Source organism: Hydractinia symbiolongicarpus, chromosome 5 (assembly GCF_029227915.1).
Source record: "Hydractinia symbiolongicarpus strain clone_291-10 chromosome 5, HSymV2.1, whole genome shotgun sequence".
Lineage (NCBI taxonomy): Eukaryota > Metazoa > Cnidaria > Hydrozoa > Anthoathecata > Hydractiniidae > Hydractinia > Hydractinia symbiolongicarpus.
The window spans coordinates 6,961,946-6,975,384 of record NC_079879.1 but is presented as its reverse complement, the minus strand read 5'-3'; the positions used below and the strand labels follow the sequence as shown (position 1 = coordinate 6,975,384).

General features: G+C 31.1%; 2 protein-coding genes across 2 annotated transcripts in view; both read right to left on the bottom strand.

Annotated features, from left to right (window-relative positions):
* The window catches only part of LOC130644464 (retinal-specific phospholipid-transporting ATPase ABCA4-like), a 41,708-nt gene extending 31,130 nt beyond the window's left edge, over positions 1–10,578 (bottom strand). Inside the window, exons 1-14 of the mRNA XM_057450086.1 lie at positions 10,445–10,578; positions 9,915–10,014; positions 9,362–9,497; positions 7,387–7,523; positions 6,863–6,975; positions 6,264–6,356; positions 5,307–5,378; positions 4,446–4,559; positions 4,072–4,140; positions 3,643–3,940; positions 2,908–3,054; positions 2,497–2,678; positions 2,119–2,220; positions 1,055–1,132 (exon numbers count right to left, since the gene is read on the bottom strand). Of these exons, the coding sequence (XP_057306069.1) occupies positions 1,055–1,132; positions 2,119–2,220; positions 2,497–2,678; positions 2,908–3,054; positions 3,643–3,940; positions 4,072–4,140; positions 4,446–4,559; positions 5,307–5,378; positions 6,264–6,356; positions 6,863–6,975; positions 7,387–7,523; positions 9,362–9,497; positions 9,915–10,014; positions 10,445–10,513 (1,710 nt within the window). The 5' untranslated portion in view covers positions 10,514–10,578. The remainder of the gene's footprint in view (positions 1–1,054; positions 1,133–2,118; positions 2,221–2,496; positions 2,679–2,907; positions 3,055–3,642; positions 3,941–4,071; positions 4,141–4,445; positions 4,560–5,306; positions 5,379–6,263; positions 6,357–6,862; positions 6,976–7,386; positions 7,524–9,361; positions 9,498–9,914; positions 10,015–10,444) is intronic.
* A 265-nt stretch (positions 10,579–10,843) lies between these two features.
* On the bottom strand, positions 10,844–13,435 carry LOC130644462 (uncharacterized protein PF3D7_1120000-like). Its single transcript, XM_057450084.1, has 2 exons — positions 12,871–13,435; positions 10,844–12,789 (listed from the first exon to the last, which is right to left on the bottom strand). Exons 1-2 carry the CDS (start codon positions 13,201–13,203, stop codon positions 11,707–11,709), a joined length of 1,416 nt encoding a protein of 471 aa, XP_057306067.1. The 5' UTR covers positions 13,204–13,435; the 3' UTR covers positions 10,844–11,706.
* Positions 13,436–13,439: the final 4 nt, after the last annotated feature.

The following is a 13,439-nucleotide window of genomic DNA, read 5'->3' as shown; positions in this document are numbered from 1 at the left end:
TAGGAAAATCCACGGAAATCATCCTCTAGCTATCATGTTTGGCTCACAGACAAAAAGTTGGGTCATAGAATAAAAAAAACAACTATGTTTTAAAGCATATTTTTAAACAATTTCTGCTTTTTTTATGATGATAAACTAAAGTGTACATATCAAAAAAATTTTGTAGTAAAGATTAATGGCTAACAGTTACCTTAACCTAATAAAAATGTGCAAAAACTATATTTTATTAAGTTTTTGCATATTTTGAATTCTAATGGTTTTTTTGTTTTAAAACAAAGTGGCTTTTTTGAAAAGAAATTATCAAAAACTTTGTAATAAATTCAAAATTATGTACAATTCGATAATGGACATGTTCTTTTAAAAAAATATTTTTTTATCATTTACTTTCAAAACAAAATCTTTTTATTTCAGAAGTAAGACAAAACATTAAAAAAAGGTTTAAAACAGAGCAAGTTGGAATAAAATACACCTAACACAATTGGTTTCAGCATTTTAACCCCAATGCAAACTTTTAGATTCTTGTTTAAAATGTTAAAAAATATCAAACAATTACAAAGAGAATAGCAATATGTGTATTGCATTGATACCTAACTAATCAATAAGCTCGTTAAAAAATTCACTTAGGTGCACAAAAAAATTTACATAGATATTGAGGCCTAAAGGTGTTTTGTTGATATCATCAATGTGTCTGTTCCAAAATGGGTGGGTTGACCCAGGTTTAGGAAATTAGTGCCATTTTAGTCCCTAATAGCCCCTACCAACACCTTAGGAGAAAGAAGGCAGTTATTTCAACCTGTTCCATTTAGCCTTAAGAGATGCAGATATTTTATATTTTTTGTTGAATCTCTAGGCTAAATTAAGTATTAAGAATACATAAAATATTTTGATTTAAAATAAAATTTGATGCTTCTTGTGGATTTTCCATGGGCTAACAACTAGTACAACTTTTATTAGTTCTTTAAATAATTAGTGGAAGTGGCTTTTTGTCACTGAATCCCACTGAGCTGGAGTGACCTAGATATTCAACGAAAGGAAATACCTGATAAATACCTACCGTTTGTAGCGATTTTTGTATCTGTGGATCATAACTTGTAATGTTAAGGTTCAAAATAATTTTTGCCAAAGACTCAATCTAAACAAGGTTAAAAATACAAAAATAGCCAAGATCTACTTCAGACATCGCACCAAGCCAGGTCATCTAATTTAATTAACATATAATTAAAACTTGGAAATTATTTGATTAACCTGACACCTACTACTTGACCAAGTCATTGGTATTCACTACAACAGTAAGGTTGAGACCTCTTACCAGAATCAACAAAAAAAAATAAGACAATAAGTTTCAACCACTAACAATCTAGGTATTTTGGGTGAGCCGACTTTCCCCCTACCTTTAACCATAGCATCTGTGCTAAATGTTTATTCCGTTGGCTCTCCCACAGAGAAGTTTGAATAGTTTGGTATTTCATGTATACAAAAACCAATTTAACATAATTTTCCTGACACAAGTTAAAGATTTCTTTTAAAAAACTAGTATTAATGGATAAAGTCCCGAGAAAACAAAAAAAAAATACTTTGTTATATAGTTACTTATTATTAAGTATATGTCACAATTACTTGACCAAGATATTGTCCATAAATTTGTTGCCAAAAGTTCAAATTTTTGTTACATATGCTCACATCGTTATTTTCTCATTTATTGCATCCAATTGAAAATAACTTGATTTTTTAACTCTTTAAAACCTTCGTATATGCGATAAAAGTGTAGTAAATCGGACTGGGTATTGAAATATAAAATTACAAAAGAATAACAAGAAATATATAATTACTGTACTTGAAAAATCTCACACCAAGAGGTTGGGTTGGCCTGCAAATCTAACTAACGATGTGTGATATTTTCCCGCTTATTCCACCCTCTATTTCCTTGGTCACATGACAAAGCAAAGCGTACATTGACTGTATCTTAACATACCTGGTTATAAGCCTTTAATAAATTTATTTATTTTGAGCAATTAAGTATCCAGAAATAGAGAAGCCTGATTTGCAATAGACATCACACATTACTCTAATGTTACATTACATTAAGTATTACTTGGTTCATGGAAAATGCAAATTTACCTGTTCCAATTGCTGTCTGTTCCTGACAAAGCTTTCTGTAATGTTAAGGCCATAACTAATAAGTGGTTTCAAATTAGCAACTGCCTTTAATCCCCTTGAAAACTAAAAGACATAACATTTTCTCTTATAATAAGAAAATTTTAAAGCTATAGTTAAAAAAGTGATAAACAAATCTTCCTAATGTTGTGCACCATGACTGGCAATATTTATATAGCATCAAAAAACAAAATAATGACGATACATTGCATCCTAGCAACGTCACATACCAGTATGTATTACCATGTTTAAATTGTTTGGAAAATAAAAAGACTATAGGACTTAAGATTACTTAAAGCTTGGTACAAATGTTTTAAAAAAAAACAACTAAAAAATACGTACCGATGACAAAAATGAAGATATTCTTCCAACTACTTCCCTTGTTTTGTTATTATCTGGTGTGTACAAGATCTTGCCTTGTAAAGCCAGCGTGAAGAATTGAGACATTGCAGACGAGCCACCTGACCCACTGGATAACAGAGTCAGAAATCGATTGCGTACATTGCAACAGCTATTTCTGCTAACTAAAACATAATTCACCACAAAGTAAGTTTTTAACAGTGTGAGATCACTCTTCCTAGCCAAATTCAGGATTGCGCATGAGGATTTTCTTGTCTGAAGTTAGAGTGATTGGGAAAACTGGTTGTAGTAAAACATAATGTTTTTTTTACAAGAAGAAAATAATGCATAGGTAAACAATGTAAAAGACAAGATTGATTCCAAGATTATTTTTTATGAAATCATCGAACTTACGTGTTTTACAGAAACAATATTTTGCTTTCTTTATACTGCTATCAAAGCAGCAGCCTTGGCGAAGGCATTGGCTTTCGGATATTCCACCCCAGCCACAATCACTTCTACTCCATGGAGGAATAAGATTACATTGTTTATCCTTTCCACCTTTAAAACATAAACAAGTTGTCAAACACACATTCAATATTGTTGAGATACTTCAACTACTAATCACTTTCCCATTTAATGTATAGTGCATAGCAGGAAAAAAAATGTTGCTCCTAACCTTTGTTTGTTGCCCTGATAGCCCTTTATACAAATACAGCTTCATTTTTGTTATAGCGAAAACATTTTTTATCTCTATCACAAGGTTTGGGTTCAAATTATTTGGTTGTGAATTCTGATCACTTTTATTTTTATTTTTTTTTGCACATCAAATTTACCCACTAAACATAAATGCAGACCATAACAAAAAACAATTGTTTAAGCTTTTAAAAGTTTTTTTAATGCTTTAAAAATAGAATGCTTTTTTTAATAAAATACAGCAATGGCATTTTTTTTAACAGTTTTACAATAAGTTTCACTGCATGCATTTTTATTGCAGCAAATTTGATAATCTCTTTCTAACAAAAACATATTTTATAAAGTTTTATTCTGAACAGGTGTGTATTGTAATTTTGTAAGCACTTTTACTGTGAGTAGAACTTCAATTTAGATTTCAGCTCTGGTCAAATGAGAATTAAATTTATAACGCACCACCATGGACTTTAGTAGTTTTTTTGGGTGTTGTAGTTGGTTTATTTGTTGTTTGACTTGTTGAAGTTGCTTTAGTTGTCGTTTCGCTTGTTGTGTCACCTGCTGTTGTTGTTGGACGTGCTGTTGTTGTTGAATTTCCTGTTTTAGATGTGTGGCTCTTTGTATCATTTTTGCCACATATAAATTCTCTTAAAGTAAAATCTCTTGCAATGCTAGGAATTCCTGCACCAGAATCATTTCCACGAATAAACCCAACAACATCACTGAAAATCCCCTCATAACCTCTAAGTTCCTGAAACTTAAAAAAATATCAAAATGCTTTTATACTTAAAAAAATAAGATTCAACTGCAACATTAAACCAAGATAAGTTTACAAACCAAATTCAAAACTACACATATATTCATGGTATTTGTAAATGATACACTTACTTCTGATGTGAGAACATTAATCTCAGTCTCAATCATTTCAATTGTTTCCATGTCAATTTTGGTTATGTTCTATGTGAAAATAGGTCAAATAAGATCAACTGAATTAATACTGAATATCTGTGATTTCTTTCTTTCTTTATTTTTATTCCTGTATTAGTTGGAAATTTGTATACCAAAAATAGATTTTTTATTGAATATAAGTCATTTTACATTATGACATTTCCAGCTTTTGGACTATTTATTCTAATATTTTATTATCATAATTGCTATTACAAAATCATTACAAACCTTGATCATATGCTATAATAGTATAAATATATAATATAATAGTATATAATATAAGTATAAGACTATAATAGTATAAATATTATTACCATTAATTCAGCAATAATGGTGCTGCTATGCTGACTCACGTATTGACTTATGCCATTCCCCAGGATGATCAAATTTAAAGGTGACAAGTTGCATACTTCCTTACTAATATCAGCCTTAAAAATAAAGTACATATTTTGCTTGACACTATAACATTTACTACAGTTCTTCACAAAGTACTACAAAAGATGTACACGGCCTTTGAATTTCAGAACTATTCGCTTCGATAAATAATAGCTAAAGCAGTACTGCAATTTTAAGCATTTATATACATCTAAGGCCTTTGTCAGAAAAAAATGCCTTAAACAATAGTCAAAAACTCAATAAGCCTTGGCAAACACAATGACCAAAAGCACAAACAAGCCTTCAGAATTACTTCAGTGTGCTTTGGCATTCTCCTCAGCACTATTTTAATTTTAAAAGGTTTGGTAAAAATAAATATTATAAAAATATTTGGATAATTTCATAGTAGATAGAGTAAATCCCTTGTAATTGTTAACACTTAGGTAATTTCTTTGGTAAAACAATATTCGAAGGCTTGTGTACCAGCTTTTGTGTATTCAAAGTACACAGCAAAATGAACAGCCATTTATTTTTACATATTATTGGGTTCCCCTCTCAACAGAGCTATTTGCTTAGTTTAATTCATCAGGTTAAGTCGTTGTTGTAAACTGCGAAAAGCATTGTCAAGTAAAAAATTATTTATCACTCTCATAAAATTACAATCTATTTAGGATGCTAATAACAAGGCATGTGATAAAAGAAATAGATGTTAGATTATTAAAAAAATGATTCACACATAAACCTTGACTATAAATGAGAGCCTACTAAAAAAAAGATTTTAACAACAAATAAATATTTACCGAAGACACATTTTTAGGGAAATCCAGTAGCATGGACAGTGTTTCATTATTGCATAAACCTTTTCCTATTTCCTAAAAAAAATTACGGAAAAAATTAAAATGACTATTTTGAGTTGCATTGATTACCATTTAACAGTCTTTCTAATTTATTGCAATGTTAAAATGTCACATGTGCAATTTCTTGCTAACACAACTTTTAAACTTTAAAATTAACAACAGCTTTACCAAAAACTGCCACACAATTTCAATTTTTCTTATGTTTTAAAAAAAGCACATATGTTCTTCATTTTTACTAAATTAATTATATTTTTACATAAGAAATCCTTGCCAAAGAAAAGAAAAAAGTTTGTTAAAAAAGTTGTTCCAATAAAAAAAAAAAAAATGAAATCCAAATTTTAAATATATTATATATACTGTAAGTTTTAAGAAACGTGTGTAGTTTATATTTATATAAAAATCTTGAATGTATAATACACAAAGTTACATTAAAACAGTGAAAGGGAGACATAAGTTTATTCTCTATTTCAGCTCTTGCAAGTCTTCATCAGGAACTATAGTCGATAAGACCTGTGGAGAAATCCACTTAGGCAAAAGGTCAATAAAAGTTGTTTTAGATGTTTTGCTGACGTCAGCAATGTGGTGCAGATAAAAAAATTCGCAAAATTTTCTTATTCTTTGTCAATAATGTGTAGAGGTTGAAACGCTGGTCAAAATAAATAAAACAACAGGTATACAAAGTTCTAAAAAAAAATTTTGGTGGTTTTGACGGTGATTGCTGATGTCCGAAAAAATTTTAATCCCTGATATCTTCAGGCGTTTGTCGAGAACATATGATCCTGTACATTATTTTGACCAACGTTTCAACCTCTACACTTTATTGACAAAGAATAAACAAATTTCGCGAATTTTCTTATCTGCACTGACTAAAATATATTTAAAAAAATATATGCTACATACCAAGAAAGTAGTTATTAATAAGCTACTATTGCTAACCAATTTTCTAATTTCTCCTAAATTCAGGCTCCTTGTGAACTTAACAGCACCAGAAAACTAAAAAGAAATAAAATGATTTATCAGAGAAGAGTAAAAGCAACAATAAAATGAAACTAAAATATAAACAGTTTCTTTTTATTTATCTGCACAAAGTCCTTTTTGCTTTTAAAATTATAACTATTTACTTTTTTTGCGATAAACGCTATGTACATTACCAACTAAAATGTTGATTCTGCATAAATTTGTTTAATTTTTTTACTTTCCTAATTTTATAGACACATAAAACATGATTGTTAACTTTTGGACAGAATACCCATTAGCACTTGTATTAAGAGCATCAAATATTGTTAAACTCAGGTTTCTCCAAATTAAGTAATTATAATTCTTTTAAACTTTCTTGGGATTTTCTGAAAATCTAGCATAAATGTTTCAGCCAGTGTTTTTACCCTGAAATTTTATTCAACTAATATTTTTGGTTGTTTTTGACATTTAAGTACAATAATTTACAATTAGAGAAAACTATGCTGTGAAAAATTTTATAAATAATGAGCAGATTTACAAACCTTTACTTTGCTTCCAATCAAAGATGCAACCACAGAATCGCTTAAGCCTGCCGATTTTAGCAACGTGGTAGCTGCAGCACTGTTATCTCCCAATAAATCGGTGATAGGAAATTCTATAATAGCAGTATGTACAAAACACAACTGGCCACAGATTTGAAATTTTACAATTTTAGGAGGCTTGGGAGTCAAAATTTAGGAGCAAAACACTAATATACATATAAAAACGATTTCATTTCCTAGGAGATTTTGACAAAATTTTAGGCAACCCATAATCAAACTTTTCCTTGAATTGATAATGCGTACTGGCTAATCTTTTATAAAACTATAATTAAAAGTACAAAAAGAATAAATGCATGTTAGGATATATAAATTTCATAACTTTTAGGAGAAGTCAATAACTTTGGTCCAAATTTTAGGCTATTTACGAAATTTTAGGTGGTGTAGTTAACCTTTGAAGTCTAAAACAAATTTTCAATGTGTCTCGTATAATGTACATACTCCCGTGTTAACTATATAATGTATACCTGATTGGTTAAAGCTCCGAAATATACCAAGGCTCTGGCTGACTAATGCACTGATGTTGGCTGAAATATTTCTTAATAAACCCAGTTTAGTTTGGTTGGTTAATATTGGACTGAGATCACTCGCAAACTTAGAAAAGCTAAAAAAGACATAACAGAATCAAAACTATACATGTTTGGGACAAATAGTACATGTATTTCATCTACTAATTTCTTTAAAATATGTATTAATAAATCCGTTCTAACCTAGCCAATCAACCTGTTCAATATTAAATGAAACACAATGTTATAATCACAACGTGTTCACATGAGAAATTCCCAAAGACATATCCATTTTTTGTTAAACTCCAGATATTGTTTTTTAATATTTTATTATTTATTTATATCGATGCTTGAGTGTCACTTTCACCTTCTTCAGCCTATTTTTTACCCTATTATGTAATTAATGACTTTTATAGCCCACAGCATGATATACTCAAATAAAATTTACTAATCTATAACCTGCTGTATCCAGGTTATGATTACTCAAATGATTGTGATAGAAAGAAGTCTGGTCCTCGTCAACCTTGTCGTTCCTAGGGATTAATATAAAAAACCTAACTAACAGACTTTGGGGACGAAGTCTCCTAAAGTTGCCCATCAAAGAAAAAGTTTAAAAAAAGATCAATGTAAAGAGCTACGAAAGTAATTGAGCTACGAAAGCAATTTCATGCATTTTGTATAACACTTCTTTAACCCTATTCGGTCCGGGGTTTTTCGAACATAGCCCTCAATAACTTTTCATAGGGTTGTTCAAATTGAATCAAACTTGGCACACTTATAGTACGTCATAAAAGGAACAAAATGGCGCCAAAAAAAATTTGCTTGCGTCAGCACATTTTCTGTGACGTCATCAAAAGCTTGAAAATTGTTAAAAATGCCACTATCTGCTTAAAATATAATTACTTTTGTTCTAGAGCGAATTTTTACATTCTGTTTGAAGTTTCTGAAAGCTAAATAAAAGTTATTTAACATATCTTCCGGTTTTTACATGGATCGGATGAAAAATTGCCAAAAATTGCCCGAAAATCCGTTTTTTTCCAATTTTCGGGTAAAATCCGACAAAATCGGGAAATCGGATTAGTCACGTGTTCAAATTATTCAAAATGATTCTTCTTGATGAAACAAAGTTGTGTTGCAAGTTTCAAGTTCTAAGGATAATCCTAACAGGAGTTATTATATTTTCCCCATTATAAGGATTTCATAGAGATTTTTAGGGGTAGTTTCGAGTAATGGCCAATATCAAAGCCTCTGAAAGGTATGGGACCTAAAAAATTAGCATGCAGGTGTCTAATAGATAAATGTTGAAACTCAGTAGTATCATAGCCATATAACAAAGCAATCAGGAGTTATTAAAAAAAAAACAGGGGGGGGCGGAATCCCCCCCCCCCCCGGACCGAATAGGGTTAATGCATTTCATAATACAGTAAGAGACAGAGATTACTGCCTAATTAAGGTTTCTTTATATGCAATATGTAGGGAGCACATCATTAAAGTGTGTTTCCACTTAACAATGTTAGATACAAAGAATTAAGGTAACTAGATGTGAATTTAGAGTATGTCAACTATGTCAACAATTGCCCTCGTCCAATTACTTTTTTTTAAAGGCATACATGGAACAATATTGCAGCCATCCTTAATGCTGCCACTCTTTATGCTCAACTGGTGCATGTAAACAAAAATGGAAAACCATTGGAACATGCCATAACTACTCTAACTTCTCATTTCAAAGAAGAAGGTGAAAGTGGCAGTCAAGCGTCAATAGAAATAAATAAGTATTTAAAAAACCACATCTCGAATTTCAAAAAGTGGATATATAATTTTGAATTTCTCATGCAAATCTTTTAGTAAGTCCAACTTGTAAAAGTACTTAAGAATCCCTATTTTCTTTTATAATTTTATATGCAAAAAAATCTAAAAACCCCTAGAAAAGACTTACACTGAGCTAGTGAATTTTGGAAGTTCCTGTGGACTCGCTAAGAACTTGTTGACGTCTTTAAAATTGCAATATAAAGATTGTACAAATGGTATGGCACCAGCAGATGGAAGAGCACGAGGTACAAAATAGATTGATTCTAAAATATCAACAACAAAAATCCATCAGGTCAGAAATAAGGTGCTACAAAAAATATTGCCTATATTTTTAACATGCACATACTTATAAAACACATTATAACATACAACAATTTTATAAAGTGGTAATTTTGTTGAGGCTGCTGCAAGGTAAAGTTGGTACATTTGAATGCCATTCACAAGGTTTTTACATATATGTTGGCTGAATTTGTCATTGCTCATAAAAAGACACGCTCAAGTGTATTAAACCAATACATTTTAAGTTAAAAAAAGGATTTTATAGCCCAAAAATTTATCACCCAGAAAAATATTATGGCAAAAATAAAAATACATATTCATCCTTCTTAACTTAAAATAGTTATTTGATATGTTTAACCTGATCAGACAGAGCGTTTAACTAAAAATATATCTAAACTTACGCCCACTTGGAGGAACATTCTCTGGGGGTCTTTCACGACGTACAGACACAAGAATTAAAAAGATGGCGAGTGGCCACAATATTTCCATACAATTCCGAAACTAAATAAAATTACAACTTACAAATTAACCACTTTAAATACACAAAAAAGTCTTGTATTGTAGTGATAAAAAAGATAGCCACGGATCAGTTTACTGCAAATGCACTGTCACGCTAGTGTTTTGGATTACAAAGATTCAAACTTGATCTTTTTAATGCTTAGTGGTCAATTTTTTTATTTAATATTACAGACCTAGAATCTATTACAAATCTTAAAATGTTTGAAAACTTTGCTATAAGGTTGGTTTAACATTATATTTTGCTTAACCTCTCTAGGTTGAGAAAACAAATAGGTTTTATAGGTTGTAAAAATACTTTTTTCTCCTTTAGAATGACACTCCCTGCACAAAAGGCATGTTACCATTATTACCACATGACTCGTAAAAGATACATGAAAATTTGCATAACAAAAGAAATAACAAAGATACATACTATCTGTCTCTTTCTGATGGCATAATTCTTCCACAGCAGCAAGCTAAGCTGTTTCCAAAAGCTTGCCATAATGAGATTTAATTATTATATACTATCTATCGATTTTTTTAATTTATTAATTGCATATTTCTAAATGAATTAGATAGAAAATCATGAGTAGAATTAATAACATCTACTATCACAAAATTTTAGGAAAAGAGGGCCCAATAATTTCATGTGTGCAATGCGCGCATGATATGCGATCTTATTAAATTTTTGAGAAGCAAAAGTAAGAACAAATTTCCTTAACCCTCTTACCCCGCACAGAGGCTATTGTTTTGGTGTAAGGTGCAAGTTACAACAAATTTCACATGGTCCGAAAAATTGTGAGTAAAGTCATTAATTAAAGATATTATTTTGGTTTGTCTGTTCAGTATTCATATTACTGTGGAAAGTTTATCATTTCTTGAACATGATAGTTTAGTAGGCGACGTTTCGGGAGATCCTTCTCCCATCATCGGGCAAAGAAAATTGAGGATAAAGTTCAACAAAACGATATGATAAAGTTCAACAAAATCAATGACAGATTCAATGATGATACACAAACGGGTATAGAAAAGAGCAAATGGATTGTCAATCTCTCCAACAGACAACTCAGGACAGAAGAAACAAACCTTCTATCAAAAGGAATGAATTTCTGCATGACACCAGCTTCAATTCCAAAGAAAGAAATAGTTGCAAAAGTGGAAGAGGCAATTAAAGATCTACCAAAAGAAGAGGCAGACACAGTAAGAGCTAAAGTAAGCCTCACGCTACAGAAAAGCAAAACACCAAAGGACAATTTGCAAAAATCTTAAAGACTGTCATTGAAGAATCTAAAGAAGGACAAAGATATCATATTCCTACCAGAAGACAAGGGGGGAACAACAGTTATCATGAATACACTTGACTACATCAACAAGTGCAATGAACACATCAACAACGGGCCTTAGGGACCGTCTCAAAATGTTCGTACGTAGTTCGTATAATTCGTATAAAAAACTTCGTATCGATTTATTAAATCTTTCGTATCATTTTATTTTTAATACGAACTTTTTCGTATCATCAAAATTAAAAGTTCGTATAAAGTTCGTATCATTTAAAATAAAGTTCGTATGTAGTTCGTATCATTTTTAAAGAAGTTCGTATAAAAATTTGCTTATAGGAAGTTCGTTTATTGTAATTGGACTATTATCTATAGTCTTTATATTTAATTTTTTTCAACAATTATAAAGTTCGTTTCGTTAAACATTGTCTCTGGCTTTTTGTTTGGCGATTAATTTTCGTTTTACTTGTCTGCATTTTGAGTTCACAATTTCATTTAAATTTTTCATTTCCATAAATTCATCGCTGTACCGTTTTTTTGCTTGACGCACTATAACACTCATACGATTCGGAGAGAGGGAAGAAGTGTTTAACGCTCCTGTTTGGTAATTTCGAACACCACCTTGTATTCTTCCTACCGCTAGCTCTTCCTCGGTATACAACGCTTGCAGTTGCTGTTTTATATAACAAGCACAAGAATTTATTTTTCTTTTTTTTGGAAGTGGCGTCGAGTTAACTGGATCATTCATTTCAGTAAAAAGCTGAAATGTGGTTGGGTCAGTAGTCATGGGATTTTCCAGTAAATGCATGTAGGAAATTTGCGGAGGTTGCATTTCTTCGGGCGCGACATTAACGTGTTCAGGCGTCACATTAGTGATATCGGCCAGGATACTTGTGACTTCAGGTGTCATGTTAAATTCTTCGGAAGTAATGTTAGTGGCGTTAACAGTGGGGGTGACTTGAAATGCTCTGGTACTGTCTGGACGAACAAAAAATGTTTCAGATGAAAGTTTACTTTTCTCCTTTCTTCTTTTTAAATGCGTCTCAATGTGTTTTGTAGTTGTTTCCACAAGTTCTACTTTATCATTTATTTGATTAGTGGTAGCCTCGTTTATGTCAATTCTTTCTCGAATTTCCCGTATGTCGACCTTAATTTCTTTTATTTCTCGAAATAATTTCTTCAGCAGTGAAGATATACTCTCTCCTTCTTCTAAACATTCTGTTGTTTCATGGATTTCAGGCTGAAATGTTTCTTCTTGAAGGGTTGGAAGGTCCTTTGGTGAAAGTGAAGATGACCTTTTTAAGGCAGGTTCAAACAAAATGTCTAAAGACTTTAAAGCCGGTAAACACGACTTTTCTTCTGTTGATACTTCAACGGTTGTGTCATCTGAAAAATCTAGTTGTAGCATGTTTGCATCAGGTTCTTCCGCTACTGCAACGATTTCACCATCGTATTCTTTGAGGTTTTCGTAAAGAACTGCTTCTCCAGTGGTTGTAGTAATCTAATAATAATATAAAAAAATGTTAGAATTTAGCATTAAAAAAATAGTAGTAATTATCAGCATAAGTATTTGTCGACATACTTTAGCCTCGTATTGATCGTTTGTGTCAACAATAAATTTCTGATTTCTTTTCATGTCGTAAATGACATCTTCATATTGGAGATCTTTTGGATGTTTTCGATTTGGAAAGTTTTTCTTCGATATTAAATTTCTGGAAATCATTGGTCTTATTTTAACCGGCATACGAATGTCTTTTTTATTTAGCCAGCAATCGTACTCTTTGGAGTAACCATTCCAAGTAACTTTCGCACTTTCAAGTTGAACATCAGTGATCGTCGCTAACAGCCAATGCTTTGATTCGGGATCCAAGGCTTGTACTCTTGTCTTTTTCTTGTAAACAACCTCGGAAGACATTGTTGTAGATTTTCCAGAAAAAATGAAAATAAATGCAGATCCCGAGAAGAATGTTTTTCAAGTTAAAAACTTATTTTTACATTAAAATCTTGGAAATTTGTCTTTGTGTAAATATATAGATGTGTCAGTTAGCTTCCCCCACTCTACTTATATATATTTTTTTTAAAACGTGTAAGAAACACGTTCTTAAAAAACAGACAGTGAACTATTCGATAAGTTATCAATTATTTAGCAAT